Raw genomic sequence first — 22,476 nt, 5'->3', positions numbered from 1 at the left:
AAATTATTTGCAGTCAACACCACTGTCTACATAGAACAATGCCCACAGTGGAACTTAATGACTTTTTGGTGACAACTCTCTCTGTGATGTTTCTCCCAGCACATCGCCACCCTGACAATAGTCATCCCAGGTTTAGAACCACAGGAGGTTGGGGTGAATGTAACGCAAACACAATTATAACACATATCCTTAGAAATACTAACAGTTATAGACCGTAGGTCCATGATAAAGCCATGGTCCCACTGATCTGACCCAGACACAGCCTCCTCTAGACATCTTATTACTTAATGTAATGATAGCTTGTGATGCAATGAAATCTTCCATTGTTGTGGCTGAAAACATCCTCAGTGATTTTTTCACTCCTCATTCATTTATTCTTTCATAGTCTCTTCATCTCTCACTTCTCCTTCCAAATGCAATACACGCACACTCAGAGGGCCACAGTCACATACTCAGTTGTGCGGTCACTTATACAGTCACATATAAACAAGGTCAATGTCATAGACAAATTGTTTATTTTCACACATTTTACAAAAAGTACAAGAATAAATATCTTTTAGGGGCTTCAAAAACAAATAGGGATCTGGAAGCAATAATCCAGTGGAGGTAGTTTGTGCATAAATAATATCTAAGATGCTGAGACAGGGCTTCCCTGGTGGCACAGTGCTTAAGAATCCACCTGCCAATGCAGGGGACACGGGTTAGGGTGCTGGTCTGGGAAGATCCCATTGCCGCGGAACAACTAAGCCCGTGCGCCACAACTACTGAGCCCACGTGCCACAACTACTGACGCCCACACGCCTAGAGCCAGCGATCTGCAACAAGAGAAGCCACCGCAATGAGAAGCCCATGAACCGCAATGAAGAGTACCCCGTGCTTGCCGCAACTGGAGAAAGCCCGTGCAGAGCAACAAAGACCCAATGCAGCTAGAAATAAATTAATTAATTAAATTTAAAAAAAATAAATAAGATGCTGAGACAGGTGGGTCTCTGGGGTCAGACACACTGGTCTCCACTGGCAACACATTTCAGGTCCCGGGTGAGGAGGCGGAAGAGGTTGAACACGACAGAGGCTTCGAGGCAGTCCCGGGATTCCTGGGGACAGAGGGGGATGGCTCAGTAGCTCCCACGTCTGGGCTCCCAGCTGAGCCCAGCCATCGGTTTCCCCTCCCCGGTCACTCACCTTCTTCGGGGCCTCCTGGAGCCGGTGCAGCCAGTGGTGGAGGCGGCCCCGGGGCCTGGGGCCTGCTGTGGGCCGAGCTGGGACCTGTGGGCAGAGGAGGGTGGTGTTGAGGGTGTGAGGCAGGGCCTGGGACAGAGGGGCACGTACAGGTGGCCAGAGCCCAGACGCGGCCCGGGTGCCCCGAGTGCTCACACAGGCCTGGAGCTTGGAGTGGATGTGGTGCAGCGTGTGAAGGGGCTGGTCCAGGATGTGATCCAGGGATGAGTTAGCCGTGGCCTCCAGGACATTCAGTGTCAGGGCCAGCTCCGCCTCCAAGGCCACGGGGCGCTCCCACACCTGAGGAGGAGACAGAAGACAGGTGAGAGTTGCACGTGAGAGAGAACAGGCGAGGAGGCACAGGTGAGGGGGACAGAGGAAGGGACAGTGGAAGGTGAAAGTTGGGGTCAGCTGAGAGCCGATGTGGTTGGCTGAGGGGAAGGGGTCAGGGGACGGGTGGGGAGGGCAGGGAGAGAAGGACGTGAGGGAAGGAGGAGGTGAGGGGCCACCTGCAGAGCGGGAGCAGGGCGAGCAGGTGAGGGCAGGCGGGCCTGACTCTCCCAACTCACCTGCAGCTGCCTCAGGTCCCGGGTCCTGGGGAAGAGGCGGGAGCTGCAGTTCCAGTCCTTCTGCAAGAGCGACTCTTCCTGGAGAGCAAGGGCAAGGTCAGCCCATGGGGGGAGGGACAGAGGGAAGACCCCAGGGAGACTGGAGGATGGCCAACAACAGGAGGATGGGAGGTTGACTTCCAGAAGGACCGCAGAGGCAGGTCCACCGCAGGAGGACAGGAGATCGCCCACCGCGGGGAGGGTGGAGGTCAGCCCAGTGCGGGGAGGGCAGGCCCACCTTCAGCCCAGGTAGCCTGGGAGCACAAGAGGGAGGGGTGGAGGGTCGCCCACTGCAGGAGGAGTCGGGGGAGACTCACAAAGGCATCCTTGGCCCTCTTGAAGGCCTGCAGCTCTTGTGGGGACAGAGACTTGAACTGAGCCATGTGGCAGCCCCTTGCACCTGGGAGGGCCCCGAGGGGTGAGGGCACAGGAACCGCTCCTGTCCCGCTCGGCGCCACAGTCATCAGCACCAGCAGCAGCCTGCAGCCGGGGGCCACGTCTGTGTTAAGGAAGGACAGAAGGTGAGGGGAGGGAGGGCGTCGCGGGGGGGAGGGGGAGGCTCTGGGGAGGCGAGGGTCCCAGACAATGATGTAGGGGCTGACCCAGCTTCATTCCTGCTCTCTGGTCTCTGCAGCAGATGGGGATCAAGTGTCTGCTCTGAGGCTGCCGCCTGGGGTCTCTCAGTCTCGTCCGGCGTCTCTGACTTCAGCCTCCTCCTCTGGATCTCAGCTCGCTGCTCTGTCCTTGTCTCTGAACTTCCAGCTCCGTCTCAGGTGTAATTCCTGCCTGAGTTCCATGGCGCAGCTTTTAGCCTGTGCAGCTGGGCAATCCCAGCTGATGTAGGAAAAGTGAAAACACAGCTAGAGGCTGACACTGGCAACAGGGGAGCCGAGCGCTGGGAAAGCCCAGAGCGGGGCGGGGCCTGTGAGCCCTGTGAGCTGCTCAGGGAAAGAGAAACTGACATGGATTCATGTCCCATTTCACCTCCAAGAAAGTGAGTAAGGAAGTCAAAATCAGGGCTGGGGCAGCTTCAGCCCCACACGGCGGGTCTCCTGCGCCGGTGCCCAGGCTGATCTAGGACTGCGGTGGGGAGGGGACAGAGGGACTTCCTTTTTGGCAGAGTCCCCAGTACAGGGAGTAGAGGCAAAAGGCACCTGTAGGAGGTGTTGCCATGAAGAGCCTGGAACTTCCAAGAGGGAGGCTGTCTAGGAGACGGCAGAAGGTCCAGGGGTGCTGCTGCGGGTGGGAGGGAGAGTGAGAAAGGCAAAACACTCGCGAATTCAGAGAGGACACCAGCTGCTCCCCACCCTTCCCCACCTGGTACCTATAGAGACAGCATGGGAGCCTGCACCGACCTGCTCTCTGACTGTCGGGCGCACAAGGACCCAGGAATAGGAGGATGTGCTATGAAATTGAGCTGTGACCAGTACTTCAGGGAAATCAGGTGGGGTTGAGAAAAATGCCTTCATTCATTCACCAAGTACCTATTTGCCCTCCCACCCCCGCTTTGGGTCAGACCCTGCTCAAGGTGCCAGGAAGAAAGCACTGAAAAAAGAAAAGACATGAAACAATCCTTCATGGGGCTTTTTACTGGAGAGAGGTACGACATAGTACCTGTCTGGGACACGGGGATTAGGCATGTGGTATGTATTACGTTAGGTCAAGTCAGATAACGGAAAATGAAAGAAGTGAAGCAGGGACGAGAGCAGAGTGCGAGAGGAAATCTGTATTTAATGAGGTCATGAAATGACATTTGAGGGAAGACCTAAAGGAAGTGAGGGAGGGAGGTCTGTGGAGATCTGAGGGGGAGCCTTCCAGGAAAAGGGAACAGTCAGTGAAAAAGAGAAACAGAGACACGCCCCTCCTTCTGGGAGCCTGTACATCTCACCCTGTTCACAGAGGCTCTGCCACAATATGGTTTGTTTTCTTTGTTGTTGTTGTTGTTGTTTTTGGCCGCGCTGCCTGCAGGATCTCAGTTCCCGGAGCAGGGATTGAACCGGGCCCTCGGCAGTGAAAGCGCGGCGTCCTGACCACTCGAATGGCAGGGAATTCCCTCGCAACGTGCTACTGAATACTCATGGTAGCACCAAGGACATCCTGTGCTTTGCCTACATTGCAAATACAGAGGACACTGCAGGGACTCAGAGGAGGTAAGAGACTTCTCCAAGGTCATACAGCAAGCAAGTGGTGAGGGCAGGATATTAACAGAGTTCTGTCTGACACCAGAGAGTAACCACTACACTCAACGGCCCCAGCGTAGCTACATCTCCTGACTTGGAGGTAATGGACGTCTCGAACAGAAGGTGTGGAGTCCTTTTGACTATTACTCCCACCCCCTCTTTCCCTCATTCATAATTGCGGGGAGAGGGTGGACCAAAGTCCTCATTTGGGAATGTCCTTGAGCTCTGATACGTAACGTTTTTTAGAAATTTTTTTATTGGAGTATAATTGCTTTACAACGTTGTATTAGTTTCTGCCGTACAATGAAGTGAATCAGCCATATGTATGCCTATATGCCCTCCGTCCTGGACCTCATTCCCACGCCCCCATCCCACCCCTCTAGGTCGTCACAGAGCACTGAGCTGAGCTTCCTGTGCTTTACAGCAGGTTCCCACTAGCTAGCTATTTTACGCATGGTAGTGTATATATGTCAGCCCTACCCTCCCACTTCGTCCCACCCTCCCCTGCCCCCACTCTGTCCACATGTCCATTCTCTATGTCCACGTCTCTACTCCTGCCCTGCAGATAGGTTCACCTGTAACAGCAGGTGGACCTCCCTGGGGGTCCAGTGGGTAAGACTCTGTGCAGGGGGCCCGGGCTCCATCCGTGGTAGAGGAACTAGGTCCTGCATGCATGCCGCAACTCAGACCCAGAGCAGCCAAAATAAATAAACATGTTTTTTAAAAATAAAAGCAACAGGGCTTCCCTGGTGGTGCAGTGGTTGAGAGTCTGCCTGCCGATGCCGGGGACACGGGTTCGTGCCCTGGTCCGGGAAGATCCCACATGCCGCGGAGCGGCTGGGCCCGTGAGCCATGGCTGCTGAGCCTGCGCGTCTGGAGCCTGTGCTCCGCAACGGGAGAGGCCACAACAGTGAGAGGCCCGCGTACAGCAAAAAATAATAATAATAATAATAATAAAAATAAAAGCAACAGCAGGGATGTGCCCAAGTCACCTACCAGTGTTCTTTATGGTCAGTTTCTATTAATTGCATCGGCCTTACATCGGGGGAGGACACATTGCAACAACTGTGAATCCTGAAAATTGACAAATTATCTCAAAATCCCTCAACATCATACTGTTTCTCTTAGAAAGGAAGTTCAGGGGAGTGGTTAGGAGCATGGGAGCTGGAGCTAGACTCTGGGGCTCAAACCTGGCTCTGACCCTCTCTAGCTGTGTGACCTTGGCAAACAGCCTTTGCAGTTGGCCACGAAGATTGCCCATCCACAGATGCAGACAGATTTTAAAAGTGCAATTGTTCTGCATTTACGTGTGTGATTATTTAATGGAGACCAATTATTAAGGCCATTCTGTGGCTTCACCTGGAAGCTTCAGAAACATTATTTCAACGTATAGTACTCACTGCAAGGGAAGTGTAACAATACCATGGCAGAAATGAGTAAACTGAGGCTCAGAGAGAAGTAATTTGCCCAGACACGCAACACTTAAGGGGCAGGGGCAGACCTGAAACTCAGGTCACCTGATTTCCCTGTCTCAGCATTTTGTGCTGAACAGCCCCCCTCAAAATGATCACGGAATAAACAACCCAAAGAAATGCAAAAATAGTTAATAATTCGCAATAAATTAACAACAGAACACAGAACGGCAAATACACACAGAAACTTCATAAACACAAAACACACCTAAGTAATGGAATTCAAAAAACTACTTATCCAGAGGACTTTTGGCCCTTTCACTACCCAGTCCCTCAGGGAAAGAGACTTCCCCAGCAGGGACGTCCAAGAGTCACATATTCATGGAATCGCAAAGCGGGCACTGAAGGTTCAAAGCAGGGCTGGGACCTGTCATGAGACAGGGCTGTTCCTGTAACCGCAGAAGTAGAAACTGGTCCATGGTACGTGGTGGTCAGCGACCAAGGCGGACACGGACTCCAGTCTTTTCCTGCCAGCCCGGGCCCTGGAAGATCTTAGGGCAACGCATCCCGCGGAAATATCGCTGCTTCCGGGGGAACTCGTTGTGGTCTTTGGGAAAAGGGCGCCTCTGGCACCAGCGCCGGCGGGTCCAGGCTGAGAGGTCCGCCTGGTCCGATGGGGCCACGGAGGAGGGCGGCGTCCGCAGCCAGGCGCCCCCAGAGTTTCGGGTCCCAGGCGGAGCCGCGGCGGGATCACAGACAAGGACCCGAGTGCGCCACCAGCCGCAGGTCCCACGCGAGCAGGCGCAGGAGGTTGAAGATGACGGTGGCTTCGTGGCACCGAGGCGAGTCCTGCAGCCCGGGAAGGAGGCGGAGCGGGGCTGAGTCAGGAATCTCCTTCCCCGAGAGACCCCTCTCCAGACCCTCACGGCTCCAAGTCGGGCTCCCGTCTAGCCTCTTCCCGCCTCCCGCTCCACTCACAGCTGTGCGAGTTTGGGGACGCCTCCTGGGCCTCCGCAGGGACTTCCTCGGGGAGCCTGGCCGGACCAACTCGAGCTGGAGGGAGAACAGGAGGTTAATGAAGGCGGCGGGGAACCAAGTCCCCCCCCCACCCCGCTTCCCCTCCCAGTCGCAGACCAAAGCCCGGATTTGGGGACACCGAGAGGACGTGAATCGTGTCTGCGCCCGTTTCTGGCCTCATGGGACAGATTCGCTGTCGGGGGCCTGGCCTCGAGACCAGGGGCGCAGAGCGAGCCGGGAAGTGTGCGGGGCCAGGGCGCGGCGCACTCACGCAGGCCGCCACGTCCCGCCCCGCGGCCGCCAGCAGCTCCAGGGTCGGGCCGACGCCGGGGAACAGCTCGGGGCTCGGCAGGCTGCTCAGCACCTCTTGGGCGTCGGCGAGGCCGCGGGCCACCTGGCGGAGCAGCGCACGGGACTGCGGGCACCCGGCGGGAGTTAGACGGGGCCGCGCGCCAGCCCGCGCTCCCCCACCCCGCCCGCACCCCGCCCGCCGCCCTCGGGCCTCACGGAAGGCCGCGGAGGGTCCCTCCTCCGGCGGCACGAGCAGTTGCGCGGCCTCCAGCTCAGCGTCTCTTCTTCCTGCGGGGCAAGGGCTGGGGTGACGCGGAGTCTCCTGGCAAGGGCCCCTGAAGCACTGGGACGTCGGAGATTCCTGAACGTGGCTGGGGACTGGCCGGGACGGTTGTGCTTATCGTGTCCCAAACCAGGCAGCGCGCCGATGGCTGAGCGGGGCTGAAAGGTACCCGCGCTCCCCATGCGGAGCCTGTGCCCCGATGTGGAGCCGAGTCCGCCTGGAGGGGGCGCCCCTCTGTGACCCGCACCAAGGCCGGGCATGAGCTGACCACCCGGGCCTCCGGGAAGAGGTCGTGGTCACAATTCTGGACCCTGAAATCTGAGATGTGCCTGCTGGACGCTAGGACGCGAGGGCCCCTCGGGACAAAGTCTGGTGTCTCCGAGCCCGGTGAGCCCGCGGTCCAGGGAGCGGGGGCGTCTGAGCATCACTCACATAGCGGTCCCTCAGTGCCTTGATGGCCAGCAGCGCCCGGGGGTCCAGGGAGCGGTAGTGTGAGAGGAAGCGGCGCGGAGGCTCCACCACTTCGGGGTCCGCTGCCACGCCCACCGTCACCAAGAACCACAGCCCCACAGCCACCGCGGCTGCGCCACTCGGCCCCATCTCTGCTCCTGCAGGACGCGACGGACGTCAGCGAGCTCAAGGAGAAGGCCCCGAGTCCAAGCCCCTGCCTGTGGTTAGACTTGCAGAGGGACTGACGCTCAGAGCGTGGGCTGTGGACACACGCAGGGGAAGAGACAGGATGGGCCCCCTCCTACCCTCAGCCTCTCTCCTCTCCCTCCTCAGCTACAATGTGTCTCTGGAGCCTGGTGCTGCAGCAGGGCCTGCCTTCCACTGTCCTCTGGGTGGTGTCCAGAGTGGTGTCCACCTGGGACAGCGGTGCCTGCACCCTCCGTGGTGGCTTTTAAGTGCCCAGCTGAGAATGGTGAGCAAGCGGGCTTCCCCGTGCAGGGTAAGCTTTCCCAACGTCATTCCTGGCCATTGACTAGCCCAGAGGGTTGCAGGCAGGGGTTTGAGGACTTTACCCACCTGTGGGCCAGTGCCAGCATTGACTCTGCCCCAGCTCTCTGCCACCAGTTCTGGTCTCTGTCCCTTTCTGTATCCTCTCACTTTCTTTTCATCACCCTGGGTGTCCTTATCTCTGTTCTATAATAACAACCAGCCCTTATACAGTGCTTGGTCTTACTGGGCCCTGTTCTAAGTAACTGATATGTACATGTCTCATTTAATGCTCAAAAAATGACACTGCAAGAATTGTTCCACCTCCGATGTATAGATGAGATGACCGAGGCACAGTAAAGTGAAGGAACTTTTCCAAGACACACAGTCAGTGATTGGCAGCGGCAGAATTTGAACCAACACTCAATCCAGCTCCAAAGCCTGATCTCCAAGCCACAACTACCCCTAAATATCTGATTCAGTGCCTCCTTCTCTCTCTCCATTTCTGTCCCCATTTCATTCTGTTTCTCTTTCTTCCCTCTCTGTTTGCCTCCTCTTTTGTCTCTGTCTCTCTGGTCCTGTTTTTGTCTCTGTCGATAACTCCATCTGTCTATCATTCCTTTTTCTAGCAAACATTCAGGCCAGTGTCTCTTTGTCTCCATGTGTCTCAATCAGTCTCTTTGTTTTGCTTTAAAAATAAAATCTACTACTTTTCCTGATAAAATTAGCAAGGCAAGGTCATTGGATAAAGCTAAAAACCCACCTATAATTTCACCACCCACCTGTCTTCCATCACCCCAGATCTGGAACAATTTTTCCAATGAGTAGAAATGTTACATATATTTATTTGTACATATGTTTTCTGATTATCGAAGTAACACATTTGTTGTAAAGATTCAGTTAGTAAAAAAATACCATTGGGACTTCCCTGGTGGCGCAGTGGCTGAGACTCTACGCTCCCAATGCAGGGGCCTGGGTTCGATCCCTGGTCAGGGAACTAGATCCCACATGCATGCCGCAACTAAGGAGCAACTAAAGAGCCTGCCTGCTGCAACTAAGACCCGGTGCAACAAAATAAATAAATAAATATTTAAAAAAAATACAACTTGGAGAGTTAAAGAAAGTCTTTAATCCCACTTCCTGGATGTAATCTTTTTAGCAGTTAGTTGCTAGTTCTCCTCTTTTTTCTTTTTTCTCTTTCTTTGAGCAACTTCTAAATTGGAACGAGTCTGTATAGAGTTTGGTAGCCTGCTCTGTGTGTCTTACCATTACCTCTCATTTGCATTCGCCCACATCTTTAATTGTACTGTATCAGTGAGGTCCCCTGCAGGAAACAGATGGCCTAATCAATGTAGGATAATCTGTGGTGGTTTAATATCAAGGGTGTTTACAAAGGGATTGGATGGTGAAGAGAACAGAGGAGGAGGAATGCAAGGCCTTGGGGCCCACCTGGATGAGGGTCTGTCATCCCTAGGCCTGAAGGAATGGGAGAAGGGAGGGAGTGGTTACCTCACCTGGGAAGGAGGGAGTCATGTACACAGGGGGAGGGACAGAGAAGTCATGATGCCCCTGCAGGGAGGAAGCCTGGGGAATAAATACTCTGACTTTACTCTCCTTCCCCACTCTCTGGCCCTACTGCTAGGCTCCCCATTGGCTGCACCCAACAGAAACCAAAGGCCAGCTTCCTGGGGCCCAGAGGAGGGTGGAGAAGTGGGAAGAGTGAACTTGGAGGGGCAAATGGGAGACATCCTGCATATACCACTGGTAAGGCTTGCATTGTAACAGGATTATTGAATAACCAATCCCCTATTGGTGGGCATTGATATTCTTTCCAGTCTTTTGTTAAAATCATGGATCTCAAGACTGCGGGAGAGAAAGGGAGTCATTTTTTCATTCTTTTTTTTTTTTTTTTTTTGCACGGGCCTCTCACTGTTGTGGCCTCTCCCGCCGCGGATGCGCAGGCCCAGCGGCCATGGCCCACAGGCCCAGCCGCTCCGCGGCACGTGGGATCCTCCCGGACCGGGGCACAAACCTGCGTCCCCTGCATCAGCAGGCGGACTCCCAACGACTGCGCCACCAGGGAAGCCCATTTTCACTCTTTTAATAGTGTCTTTCATAGGGCTGAGTATAAAATGTTTCCAATTTTTTTTCTTCCATGGATCGTGCTTTCAGTGTATATAAAAAATCATCACCACGGTTCCCTAGATTTTCTCCTATACTATATTCTAGGAGTTTTATAATTCTGCACTTGACATTTAGGTCTATGATACATTTTAAGTTAATTTTTGTGAAATGTTCAAGGTCTGCGTCTAGCTTGGTTTGTTTATTTTTTTATTTATTCGCATGCGAATGTCCAGTTGTTTCAATACCATTTGTTGGAAGTCTATCCTTTCTTCATTGAATTGCATTTGCTCTTTTCTCAAAGATCAGTTGACTATATTTGTGTGGGTCTATTCCTGGGCTCTCTATTCTGTTCCATTGATTTGTCTGTCCTTCTACTAATATCACACTGTCTTGATGACTATAGCTTTATAGTAAGTCTTGATGTGAGAGAGTGTCAGTCCTCCAACTTTGTTCTTCTCTTTTAATACTGTGAAAGTTATTCTGGGTCTTTTGAATCTCTATATAAACTTTCACTTTGTCAATATCCACAAATTAACTTGCTGGGATTTTGATTGGATTGCATTGAATCTATAGATTAAGTTGGGAAGAACCAACATCTTGACAATATTGAGTCTTCCTATCCATATTCATAGAATATTTCCATTTTTAGATGTACTTTTATTTCTTTCATCGAAGTTTTATAGTTTTCCTCACACAGATTTTATTTATATTTTGTTGTATTTGTACTTAAGTATTTCATTTTTGGGGGTGCTGATGTAAATGGAATTTTAAATTTCAACTACAAACTGTTCACTGCGGTTATAGAAGAAAGCCGTATAGTTTTTCATATTAATCTTGTATCCTGCAACCTTGCTATAATCGCTTATTTGTTCAGAAACGTGTTTTTAAATACACAGGACTATTAAGAAAACCGATTATTTTGAAACACAGTTACCACAACATTAAAGTAACTTTGTGGTAAGTAATACATATGTCTCTTTATTAATGAACTAAATACAAGACATAGCAGTAGGTTTAATAACTACTATACTGTTGAGGGAGTAATGGGAGTAAATGATTTTTCAAGATATGTGCCACAGGACTTCCCTGGTGGCGCAGTAGTTAAGAATCCACCTGCCAGTGCAGGGGACATGGGTTCGAGCCCTGGTCCGGGAAGATCCCCCATGCCGTGGAGCTACTAAGCTCGCGAGCCACAACTACTGAGGCCAAGTGCCACAACTACTGAAGCCCACGTGCCTAAAGCCCGTGCTCTGCAACAAGAGAAGCCACCCAGTGAGAAGCCCGCGAACTGCAAAGAAGAGTAGACCCCGCTCGCCGCAACTAGAGAAAGCCCGCGCGCAGCAACAAAGACCTAAAGCCGCCAAAAATTTTAAAAAATAATAAAAAAAAGATATGTGCCACATCTGTAAAGTGTTAGGAAATATCTGTGGCTTCTTTTAGTGACAACGTCACAGGTTCTGCTAATATTATTGTGGTTTGTTGCTTACATTCATAATGGAAAGAAATGCTCAATTTCAGTTTGAGGTCAGTGAAGATGGAGATGCAGCTTTTTCCCATGCAAGTTCACCCTCCCCTGAATCCTATTGTCCAGGAACTCCAGGTTAAGCTAGACCTGCAGTAGTTAAATAGAATGAAGCAGATCTATAGGCACCGACATGGAGAAATCTTCAAGACATATCACACAGTGAAAAAAGTAAATCGCTGAATGATATACATGGTGTGACACTCCTTGCATGTAGAAATACTCATACATACTAAAGCAATTCAGTGGAGAAAACTAGCCTTTTCAAAAAATAGTGCTGGAGTAATTGGACCTCCATAGGCCAAAAAATGAACCTTGACCTAAACTTCACATAAAATAGAAATTAACTCAATATGGATCATGGACTTAAATGTAAAATATAAAGCTATAAAACGTTTTGAAAAAGTGATGAAGAACATCTTGAGGATCTAGAGCAAGGCAAAGGGTTCCTAGACTTGACAGCAAGGGCTTAATCCATAAAGGGAAAATTGATCAACTGAATTTGATCCAAAACTTTTGCTATGTAAAAGACCATGTTAAGAAGATAGAAGGGGCTTCCCTGGTGGCGCAGTGGTTGGGGGTCCGCCTGCCGATGCGGGGGACGCGGGTTCGTGCCCCGGTCCGGGAGGATCCCACATGCCGCGGAGCGGCTGGGCCTGTGAGCCATGGCCGCTGGGCCTGCGCGTCCGGAGCCTGTGCTCCGCAGCGGGAGAGGCCGCAGCAGTGAGAGGCCCGCATACCGCAAAAAAAAAAAAAAAAAGAAGATAGAAGAACGGGCTAAAGACTGGGAGAGAATACTTGCGAACCACCTATCTGATGAAGGACTAGTGTCTAGAATAGATAAAGAACTCTCAAAAATCAACAGTAGAAAATTTAAACAGTCCGTTTGGGAAGGGGCAAAAGACATGAAGAGACATTTCACTGAAGAGTGAAAGATGGGAAATAAGTACATGAAAAGATGTTCAACATTGTTAGCCAACAAAGAGATGCACATTAAAACTACCATGAGATATCATTATACAGCCATCCGAATGCCTAAAAACAAATAAATAAATAAATAAAGTCAAATGCTAATGAGGATATGGAGAAATTGATCACTTATTGCTGGTGTAAATGCAAAATGGTACAGCCCCTCTGGAAAATAGGGTTGGTAGTTTTTTACAAAAGCTAAACATGCAACTACTATATGACCTAGCGATTGCATTCCTCGGCATTTTCCCAGAGAAATGAAGACTTACGTTCATACAAAATCTTGCACATGATTGTTTATAGCAGCTTTATTTATAACAGCCAAAAAACAACCCAGATGTTCTTTAACAGGTAACTGTTTAAAAAAACCCAAAACTGTAGTACATTCGTACCACGGAATACCATTTAGCAATAAAAAGGAACAAACTTGATACACACAACTATCTGGGGATGAGATGTCCAGCACTGAGATTCATTCTGAGTAGATTGGCTTAGGTCACATGCCCACCCCCAAATGCAATCACTGTGGCCAAGGAGGCTAACTGAGGTCAATGGCTGCAGCCAAGTCACATATGCCAACCCAGAGACGGGGGGTCAAGTCACCTTCCCCAAACCATTTGGATCTCCAGCTGAAATGGGGGGATGCTGGGATGAGTTGGGGAGAGGTAATGGAAGCCTGGAAAGTTTGCGCATGGACACATTGGCTGATCTCGTCTAATGTCTCAGTAGAATTTCTCTCATGTTTTTTTCAGAGTACTTCTGCTTCAACCACTTTGATGTTTTTTAAAACCTCTGTGCCTCTCAATAAGGAAAGTATACACTGAAAGACAAAATAATTTTTTCATATTAATGCTGAGGAAGACATACATGGGAAAAACAGCCATTACTTGCCTGTAATTATCAATATTTATTAATAAACTTTATAATTAATTAAAGGTGGTCTCATGTGGGAAGCTTTGCTTTACTTGCCCAAAACATACCTTAACTATTCTGCACATGAATAGATCTGTCTATATAGGTGAGAAGTGGCAGAGCATCACCAGTAATAACCCAGACAGCCTGGGATCACATCTACAAGCTGTGTGAGCTTGGACAGACGCACGGCCTCGGTACCTCAGTTTCCTCATCTTATAAAACGTCAGCCAGTGAGAGGACCTACCTCACAGACTTGCTGGGGAGAATAAAGCAGTAAATACATGAGAAGAGCTTAAAGTGGAAGCCAAGCATACAGGAAGCGCTCAGTATGTACCAACTATAATTATTATTAACAGTGGTTGAGAAAAACATGTTTGCAATTCCAATTTTCAACAGCAAACGAAGAATGGTTTTATAATTGGTAAAGGAATACATGTCATTTAATAACAGACTAAGGAAGCCAGAGAGAGTTTGTCTAAGTCCCAGATGAGGAAAGAAGCTGAGAAAACAGAAGGGAAGGATATTTGTGCAGAGAAAGAGGGAAAAAAAGACAGGGAGAGGAAGGATATAATGACAAGAGAGAGACTGAAGAGCAAGCATTAGAAACCCTAGTATGGGGACTTCCCTGGCAATCCAGTGGTTAGGACTTCACCTTCCAATGCAGAGGGCGTGGGTTCAGTCCCTGGTTGGAGAGCGAAAATCTGACATGCCTCCTGGCCCTAAAAACCAAAACTTAAAACAGAAGCAATATTGTAACAAATTCAATAAAGACTTTTTAGAAATGGTCCATATGAAAAAAAAAATCTTTAAAAAGACAGAAAGAAACCGGAGTATGAACTCCTGACAGCAGGCACTTGTATGGGTACCTCTGCCAAGCTTGCAGCTTCCAGCCAAAGGAAAAGGTGTGTTTTGAGTTCATTCCTAGAGTGCAAAAGAAAGATCGACACACAGAAAACACAAAAGGTGCAGAAAACAAACGTAGCAATTGGCTCAGGAGAGAGGGTTGAGCAGAGTCATTGCTGGCACTGGCCCACAGGTGGGTAAAGTCCTCAAACCCCTGCCTGCAACCCTCTGGGCTAGTCAATGGCCAGCAATGACGTTGGGAAAGCTTACCCTGCACGGGGAAGCCCGCTTGCTCACCATTCTCAGCTGGGCACTTAAAAGCCACCACGGAGGGTGCAGGCACCGCTGTCCCAGGTGGACACCACTCTGGACACCACCCAGAGGACAGTGGAAGGCAGGCCCTGCTGCGGCACCAGGCTCCAGAGACACATTGTAGCTGAGGAGTGAGAGGAGAGAGGCTGAGGGTAGGAGGGGGCCCATCCTGTCTCTTCCCCTGCGTGTGTCCACAGCCCACGCTCTGAGCGTCAGTCCCTCTGCAAGTCTAACCACAGGCAGGGGCTTGGACTCGGGGCCTTCTCCTTGAGCTCGCTGACGTCCGTCGCGTCCTGCAGGAGCAGAGATGGGGCCGAGTGGCGCAGCCGCGGTGGCCGTGGGGCTGTGGGTCTTGGTGACGGTGGGCGTGGCAGCGGACCCCGAAGTGGTGGAGCCTCCGCGCCGCTTCCTCTCACACTACCGCTCCCTGGACCCCCGGGCGCTGCTGGCCATCAAGGCACTGAGGGACCGCTATGTGAGTGATGCTCAGACGCCCCCGCTCCCTGGACCGCGGGCTCACCGGGCTCGGAGACACCAGACTTTGTCCCGAGGGGCCCTCGCGTCCTAGCGTCCAGCAGGCACATCTCAGATTTCAGGGTCCAGAATTGTGACCACGACCTCTTCCCGGTGGTCAGCTCATGCCCGGCCTTGGTGCGGGTCACAGAGGGGCGCCCCCTCCAGGCGGACTCGGCTCCACATCGGGGCACAGGCTCCGCACGGGGAGCGCGGGTACCTTTCAGCCCCGCTCAGCCATCGGCGCGCTGCCTGGTTCGGGACACGATAAGCACAACCGTCCCGGCCAGTCCCCAGCCACGTCCAGGAATCTCCGACGTCCCAGTGCTTCAGGGGCCCTTGCCAGGAGACTCCGCGTCACCCCAGCCCTTGCCCCGCAGGAAGAAGAGACGCTGAGCTGGAGGCCGCGCAACTGCTCGTTCCGCCGGAGGAGGGACCCTCCGCGGCCTTCCGTGAGGCCCGAGGGCGGCGGGCGGGGTGGGGGTGGGGTGGGGAGCGCGGGCTGGTGCGCGGCCCCGTCTAACTCCCGCCGGGTGCCCGCAGTCCCGTGCGCTGCTCCGCCAGGTGGCCCGCGGCCTCGCCGACGCCCAAGAGGTGCTGAGCAGCCTGCCGAGCCCCGAGCTGTTCCCCGGCGTCGGCCCGACCCTGGAGCTGCTGGCGGCCGCGGGGCGGGACGTGGCGGCCTGCGTGAGTGCGCCGCGCCCTGGCCCCGCACACTTCCCGGCTCGCTCTGCGCGCCTGGTCTCGAGGCCAGGCCCCCGACAGCGAATCTGTCCCATGAGGCCAGAAACGGGCGCAGACACGATTCACCTCCTCTCGGTGTCCCCAAATCCGGGCTTTGGTCTGCGGGGGGGGGGGGCTTGGTTCCCCGCCGCCTTCATTAACCTCCTGTTCTCCCTCCAGCTCGAGCTGGTCCGGCCAGGCTCCCGGAGCAAGTCCCTGCGGAGGCCCAGGAGGCGTCCCCAAACTCGCACAGCTGTGAGTGGAGCGGGAGGCGGGAAAGAGGCTAGACGGGAGCCCGGCTTGGAGCCGTGAGGGTCTGGAGAGGGGTCTCTCGGGGAAGGAGATTCCTGACTCAGGCCCGCTCCGCCTCCTTCCCGGGCTGCAGGACTCGCCTCGGTGCCACGAAGCCACCGTCATCTTCAACCTCCTGCGCCTGCTCGCGTGGGACCTGCGGCTGGTGGCGCACTCGGGTCCTTGTCTGTGATCCCGCCGCGGCTCCGCCTGGGACCCGAAACTCTGGGGGCGCCTGGCTGCGGACGCCGCCCTCCTCCGTGGCCCCATCGGACCAGGCGGATCTCTCAGCCTGGACCCGCCGGCGCTGGTGCCAGAGGCGCCCTTTTCCCAAAGACCACAACGAGTTCCCCCGGAAGCAGCGATATTTCCGCGGGATGCGTTGCCCTAAGATCTTCCACGGCCCGGGCTGGCAGGAAAAGTCTGGAGTCCGTGTCCGCCTTGGTCGCTGACCACCACGTACCATGGACCAGTTTCTACTTCTGTGGTTACAGGAACAGCCCTGTCTCATGACAGGTCCCACCTCTGCTTTGAACCTTCAGTGCCCGCTTTGCGATTCCATGAATATGTGACTCTTGGACGTGCCCGCTGGGGAAGTCTCTTTCCCTGAGGGACTGGGTAGTGAAAGGGCCAAAAGTCCTCTGGATAAGTAGTTTTTTGAGTTCCGTTACTTAAGCGTGTTTTGTGTTTATGAAGTTCCTGTGTGTATTTGCCGTTCTGTGTTCTGTTGTTAATTTATTGCGAATTATTAACTATTTTTGCATTTCTTTGGGTTGTTTATTCCGTGATCATTTTGAGGGGGGCTGTTCAGCACAAAATGCTGAGACAGGGAAATCAGGTGACCTGAGTTTCAGGTCTGCCCCTGCCCCTTAAGTGTTGCGTGTCTGGGCAAATTACTTCTCTCTGAGCCTCAGTTTACTCATTTATGCCATGACATTGTTACACTTCCCTTGCAGTGAGTACTATACGTTGAAATAATGTTTCTGAAGCTTCCAGCTGAAGCCACAGAATGGCCTTAATAATTGGTCTCCATTAAATAATCACACACGTAAATGCAGAACAATTGCACTTTTAAAATCTGTCTGCATCTGTGGATGGGCATCTTCGTGGCCAACTGCAAAGGCTGTTTGCCAAGGTCACACAGCTAGAGAGGGTCAGAGCCAGGTTTGAGCCCCAGAGTCTAGCTCCAGCTCCCATGCTCCTAACCACTCCCCTGAACTTCCTTTCTAAGAGAAACAGTATGATGTTGAGGGATTTTGAGATAATTTGTCAATTTTCAGGATTCACAGTTGTTGCAATGTGTCCTCCCCTGATGTAAGGCCGATGCAATTAATAGAAACTGACCAGAAAGAACACTGGTAGGTGACTCGGGCACATCCCTGCTGTTGCTTTTATTTTTAAAAAAACATGTTTATTGGGCTTCCCTGGTGGCACAGTGGTTGAGAGTCCGCCTGCCGATGCAGGGGACACGGGTTCATGCCTCGGTCCGGGAAGATCCCACATGCCGCGGAGCGGCTGGGCCCGTGAGCCATGGCCGCTGGGTCTGCGCATCCGGAGCCTGTGCTCCGCAACGGGAGAGGCCACAACAGTGCGAGGCCCGCGTACAGAAAAAAAAAAAGAAAAAAGTTTATTTATTTTGGCTGCTCTGGGTCTGAGTTGCGGCATGCATGCAGGATCTAGTTCCTCTACCACGGATGGAGCCCGGGCCCCCTGCACAGAGTCTTACCCACTGGACCCCCAGGGAGGTCCACCTGCTGTTACAGGTGAACCTATCTGCAGGGCAGGAGTAGAGACGTGGACATAGAGAATGGACATGTGGACAGAGTGGGGGCAGGGGAGGGTGGGACGAAGTGGGAGGGTAGGGCTGACATATATACACTACCATGCGTAAAATAGCTAGCTAGTGGGAACCTGCTGTAAAGCACAGGAAGCTCAGCTCAGTGCTCTGTGACGACCTAGAGGGGTGGGATGGGGGCGTGGGAATGAGGTCCAGGACGGAGGGCATATAGGCATACATATGGCTGATTCACTTCATTGTACGGCAGAAACTAATACAACGTTGTAAAGCAATTATACTCCAATAAAAAAATTTCTAAAAAACGTTACGTATCAGAGCTCAAGGACATTCCCAAATGAGGACTTTGGTCCACCCTCTCCCCGCAATTATGAATGAGGGAAAGAGGGGGTGGGAGTAATAGTCAAAAGGACTCCACACCTTCTGTTCGAGACGTCCATTACCTCCAAGTCAGGAGATGTAGCTACGCTGGGGCCGTTGAGTGTAGTGGTTACTCTCTGGTGTCAGACAGAACTCAGTTAATATCCTGCCCTCACCACTTGTTTGCTGTATGACCTTGGAGAAGTCTCTTACCTCCTCTGAGTCCCTGCAGTGTCCTCTGTATTTGCAATGTAGGCAAAGCACAGGATGTCCTTGGTGCTACCATGAGTATTCAGTAGCACGTTGCGAGGGAATTCCCTGCCATTCGAGTGGTCAGGACGCCGCGCTTTCACTGCCGAGGGCCCGGTTCAATCCCTGCTCGGGGAACTGAGATCCTGCAGGCAGCGCGGCCAAAAACAACAACAACAACAACAAAGAAAACAAACCATATTGTGGCAGAGCCTCTGTGAACAGGGTGAGATGTACAGGCTCCCAGAAGGAGGGGCGTGTCTCTGTTTCTCTTTTTCACTGACTGTTCCCTTTTCCTGGAAGGCTCCCCCTCAGATCTCCACAGACCTCCCTCCCTCACTTCCTTTAGGTCTTCCCTCAAATGTCATTTCATGACCTTATTTAATACAGATTTCCTCTCGCACTCTGCTCTCGTCCCTGCTTCACTTCTTTCATTTTCCGTTATCTGACTTGACCTAACGTAATACATACCACATGCCTAATCCCCGTGTCCCAGACAGGTACTATGTCGTACCTCTCTCCAGTAAAAAGCCCCATGAAGGATTGTTTCATGTCTTTTCTTTTTTCAGTGCTTTCTTCCTGGCACCTTGAGCAGGGTCTGACCCAAAGCGGGGGTGGGAGGGCAAATAGGTACTTGGTGAATGAATGAAGGCATTTTTCTCAACCCCACCTGATTTCCCTGAAGTACTGGTCACAGCTCAATTTCATAGCACATCCTCCTATTCCTGGGTCCTTGTGCGCCCGACAGTCAGAGAGCAGGTCGGTGCAGGCTCCCATGCTGTCTCTATAGGTACCAGGTGGGGAAGGGTGGGGAGCAGCTGGTGTCCTCTCTGAATTCGCGAGTGTTTTGCCTTTCTCACTCTCCCTCCCACCCGCAGCAGCACCCCTGGACCTTCTGCCGTCTCCTAGACAGCCTCCCTCTTGGAAGTTCCAGGCTCTTCATGGCAACACCTCCTACAGGTGCCTTTTCCCTCTACTCCCTGTACTGGGGACTCTGCCAAAAAGGAAGTCCCTCTGTCCCCTCCCCACCGCAGTCCTAGATCAGCCTGGGCACCGGCGCAGGAGACCCGCCGTGTGGGGCTGAAGCTGCCCCAGCCCTGATTTTGACTTCCTTACTCACTTTCTTGGAGGTGAAATGGGACATGAATCCATGTCAGTTTCTCTTTCCCTGAGCAGCTCACAGGGCTCACAGGCCCCGCCCCGCTCTGGGCTTTCCCAGCGCTCGGCTCCCCTGTTGCCAGTGTCAGCCTCTAGCTGTGTTTTCACTTTTCCTACATCAGCTGGGATTGCCCAGCTGCACAGGCTAAAAGCTGCGCCATGGAACTCAGGCAGGAATTACACCTGAGACGGAGCTGGAAGTTCAGAGACAAGGACAGAGCAGCAAGCTGAGATCCAGAGGAGGAGGCTGAAGTCAGAGACGCCGGACGAGACTGAGAGACCCCAGGCGGCAGCCTCAGAGCAGACACTTGATCCCCATCTACTGCAGAGACCAGAGAGCAGGAATGAAGCTGGGTCAGCCCCTACATCATTGTCTGGGACCCTCGCCTCCCCAGAGCCTCCCCCTCCCCGCCGCGACGCCCTCCCTCCCCTCACCTTCTGTCCTTCCTTAACACAGACGTGGCCCCCGGCTGCAGGCTGCTGCTGGTGCTGATGACCGTGGCGCCAAGCGGGACAGGAGCGGTTCCTGTGCCCTCACCCCTCGGGGCCCTCCCAGGTGCAAGGGGCTGCCACATGACCCAGTTCAAGTCTCTGTCCCCACAAGAGCTGCAGGCCTTCAAGAGGGCCAAGGATGCCTTTGTGAGTCTCTCCCGACCCCTCCTGCAGTGGGCGACCCTCCACCCCTCCCTCTGTGCGCTCCCAGGCTACCTGGGCTGAAGGTGGGCCTGCCCTCCCCGCACTGGGCTGACCTCCACCCTCCCCGCGGTGGGCGATCTCCTGTCCTCCTGCGGTGGACCTGCCTCTGCGGTCCTTCTGGAAGTCAACCTCCCGTCCTCCTGTTGTTGGCCATCCTCCAGTCTCCCTGGGGTCTTCCCTCTGTCCCTCCCCCCATGGGCTGACCTTGCCCTTGCTCTCCAGGAAGAGTCGCTCTTGCAGAAGGACTGGAACTGCAGCTCCCGCCTCTTCCCCAGGACCCGGGACCTGAGGCAGCTGCAGGTGAGTTGGGAGAGTCAGGCCCGCCTGCCCTCACCTGCTCGCCCTGCTCCCGCTCTGCAGGTGGCCCCTCACCTCCTCCTTCCCTCACGTCCTTCTCTCCCTGCCCTCCCCACCCGTCCCCTGACCCCTTCCCCTCAGCCAACCACATCGGTTCTCACCTGACCCCGACTTTCACCTTCCACTGTCCCTTCCTCTGTCCCCCTCACCTGTGCCTCCTCGCCTGTTCTCTCTCACGTGCAACTCTCACCTGTCTTCTGTCTCCTCCTCAGGCGTGGGAGCGCCCCGTGGCCTTGGAGGCGGAGCTGGCCCTGACACTGAATGTCCTGGAGGCCACGGCTAACTCATCCCTGGATCACATCCTGGACCAGCCCCTTCACACGCTGCACCACATCCACTCCAAGCTCCAGGCCTGTGTGAGCACTCGGGGCACCCGGGCCGCGTCTGGGCTCTGGCCACCTGTACGTGCCCCTCTGTCCCAGGCCCTGCCTCACACCCTCAACACCACCCTCCTCTGCCCACAGGTCCCAGCTCGGCCCACAGCAGGCCCCAGGCCCCGGGGCCGCCTCCACCACTGGCTGCACCGGCTCCAGGAGGCCCCGAAGAAGGTGAGTGACCGGGGAGGGGAAACCGATGGCTGGGCTCAGCTGGGAGCCCAGACGTGGGAGCTACTGAGCCATCCCCCTCTGCCCCCAGGAGTCCCGGGACTGCCTCGAAGCCTCTGTCGTGTTCAACCTCTTCCGCCTCCTCACCCGGGACCTGAAATGTGTTGCCAGTGGAGACCAGTGTGTCTGACCCCAGAGACCCACCTGCAATGTGTCTCAGCATCTTCGATATTATTTATGTGTCAAAACCCTTTTTTAATTTATTGCCTCCAAATCACTATTTTTATATTTATGTGTGTAATTTCTCAAGCTCAGACCCCATAAAATGTTTATTTTTCTACTTTTTATAAAAACTGTACAAATAAACGATGAAGAAAAGATGCTCTTTGTGGTGTGGGACTGTGTGTGTGTGTGTGTGTGTGTGTGTTGGTTTTTCTTTGCTGCCATAACAAATTCTCACAAACTGAGCATCACAACACAAATTCATTATCTTACATTTCTGCAGGTCAGAAATCTGGGTGGGCTCAGCTAATTTCCCTGCTGTGGGTCTCACAAGGCTGATCAAAGTGTCACTGGCTGGATTGTTTCGGAGGTTCTGTGCAGGACCCTCTTCCAAACTCATTTACGTTGTTGGCAGAATTCTGTTCCTTGCGCTTGTCAGACTGAGATCCTTTTTCCTTGCTGGCCGTGAGGGCCCATCCGTAGCTCTTTGCAACTTCTTTCTGGTCCCTGCACATTGACCCTACATCCCAGAGTCTGTAACGGTGAGTCAAATCCTTCTCATGCTTGGAATCCCTCTCATTTCTCCTTCTGCCACATTTCTCTTCTACCTCCAGCCTGAGAAAGTTCTCTGCTCTTAAGAACTCGTGTGTTTAGACTGGGTCCACTCAGGGAATCCAGGACGATTTCTCTCTTTTAGAGTCCATAAATCTTAATTACAGCTGCACAGTCCCTCTGGCATGTAACAGGGGATATTCATAGGTCTGAGATTGCGGGTTGGCATCTTTGGGGGCCATAATTCATCCTCCCACAGTATGTGTGTGATGGTATGATGGTGTCAGTAGATTGCATTCTGTTATAAGTAAAGTAATATTAACTCCAAGTGCCTTCATAATGAGAACATTTATTATTGTACAGGATGAGAAATCTCAAACAGCAG

General features: G+C 52.9%; 4 protein-coding genes across 4 annotated transcripts; 2 read left to right on the top strand and 2 right to left on the bottom strand.

The window, feature by feature from the left end:
- Positions 1-995: 995 nt before the first annotated feature.
- LOC132417042 (interferon lambda-3-like) lies at positions 996-4,681 on the bottom strand. The gene is made up of 7 exons (XM_069540266.1): positions 4,582-4,681; positions 2,981-3,062; positions 2,144-2,387; positions 1,788-1,865; positions 1,375-1,518; positions 1,183-1,266; positions 996-1,094 (listed from the first exon to the last, which is right to left on the bottom strand). The coding sequence occupies exons 1-7, from the start codon at positions 4,679-4,681 to the stop codon at positions 996-998; spliced, it is 831 nt and encodes a 276-aa protein (XP_069396367.1).
- A 1,487-nt stretch (positions 4,682-6,168) lies between these two features.
- LOC132416486 (interferon lambda-4-like) lies at positions 6,169-7,609 on the bottom strand. The gene is made up of 5 exons (XM_059999858.1): positions 7,442-7,609; positions 6,943-7,014; positions 6,707-6,850; positions 6,397-6,471; positions 6,169-6,267 (listed from the first exon to the last, which is right to left on the bottom strand). Exons 1-5 carry the CDS (start codon positions 7,607-7,609, stop codon positions 6,169-6,171), a joined length of 558 nt encoding a protein of 185 aa, XP_059855841.1.
- Positions 7,610-14,937: 7,328 nt separating this feature from the next.
- LOC132416555 (interferon lambda-4-like) lies at positions 14,938-16,350 on the top strand. The gene is made up of 5 exons (XM_059999946.1): positions 14,938-15,105; positions 15,524-15,595; positions 15,687-15,830; positions 16,047-16,121; positions 16,252-16,350. The coding sequence occupies exons 1-5, from the start codon at positions 14,938-14,940 to the stop codon at positions 16,348-16,350; spliced, it is 558 nt and encodes a 185-aa protein (XP_059855929.1).
- Positions 16,351-16,534: 184 nt separating this feature from the next.
- LOC132417040 (interferon lambda-3-like) lies at positions 16,535-21,507 on the top strand. Its single transcript, XM_069540265.1, has 7 exons — positions 16,535-16,601; positions 19,440-19,521; positions 20,115-20,358; positions 20,638-20,715; positions 20,985-21,128; positions 21,237-21,320; positions 21,409-21,507. Exons 1-7 carry the CDS (start codon positions 16,535-16,537, stop codon positions 21,505-21,507), a joined length of 798 nt encoding a protein of 265 aa, XP_069396366.1.
- Positions 21,508-22,476: the final 969 nt, after the last annotated feature.

Source organism: Delphinus delphis, chromosome 20, assembly GCF_949987515.2.
Source record: "Delphinus delphis chromosome 20, mDelDel1.2, whole genome shotgun sequence".
Taxonomy (NCBI): Eukaryota; Metazoa; Chordata; class Mammalia; order Artiodactyla; family Delphinidae; genus Delphinus; species Delphinus delphis.
The sequence above is the reverse complement of the archived record's forward strand: the minus strand, read 5'-3'. Positions and strand labels throughout refer to the sequence as shown.

Coding starts and splice junctions, on each gene's coding strand:
- LOC132417042 (XM_069540266.1), bottom strand. CDS start 4,681: ATGCATGCAGGACCTAGTTCCTCTACCACGGATGGAGCCCGGGCCCCC. Junction 2,388..2,980: donor CATGGCAACACCTCCTACAG/GTGCCTTTTGCC, acceptor TCGCCTCCCCAG/AGCCTCCCCCTCCCCCCCGC. Junction 1,866..2,143: donor AGAGGGCCAAGGATGCCTTT/GTGAGTCTCCCC, acceptor CTTGCTCTCCAG/GAAGAGTCGCTCTTGCAGAA.
- LOC132416486 (XM_059999858.1), bottom strand. CDS start 7,609: ATGGGGCCGAGTGGCGCAGCCGCGGTGGCTGTGGGGCTGTGGTTCTTG. Junction 6,472..6,706: donor GGCGGGACGTGGCGGCCTGC/GTGAGTGCGCCG, acceptor TTCTCCCTCCAG/CTCGAGTTGGTCCGGCCAGG. Junction 6,268..6,396: donor GTCCCCAAACTCGCACAGCT/GTGAGTGGAGCG, acceptor CCCGGGCTGCAG/GACTCGCCTCGGTGCCACGA.
- LOC132416555 (XM_059999946.1), top strand. CDS start 14,938: ATGGGGCCGAGTGGCGCAGCCGCGGTGGCCGTGGGGCTGTGGGTCTTG. Junction 15,106..15,523: donor AGGCACTGAGGGACCGCTAT/GTGAGTGATGCT, acceptor CTTGCCCCGCAG/GAAGAAGAGACGCTGAGCTG. Junction 15,831..16,046: donor GGCGGGACGTGGCGGCCTGC/GTGAGTGCGCCG, acceptor TTCTCCCTCCAG/CTCGAGCTGGTCCGGCCAGG.
- LOC132417040 (XM_069540265.1), top strand. CDS start 16,535: ATGCGTTGCCCTAAGATCTTCCACGGCCCGGGCTGGCAGGAAAAGTCT. Junction 19,522..20,114: donor CATGGCAACACCTCCTACAG/GTGCCTTTTCCC, acceptor TCGCCTCCCCAG/AGCCTCCCCCTCCCCGCCGC. Junction 20,716..20,984: donor GGGACCTGAGGCAGCTGCAG/GTGAGTTGGGAG, acceptor TCTCCTCCTCAG/GCGTGGGAGCGCCCCGTGGC.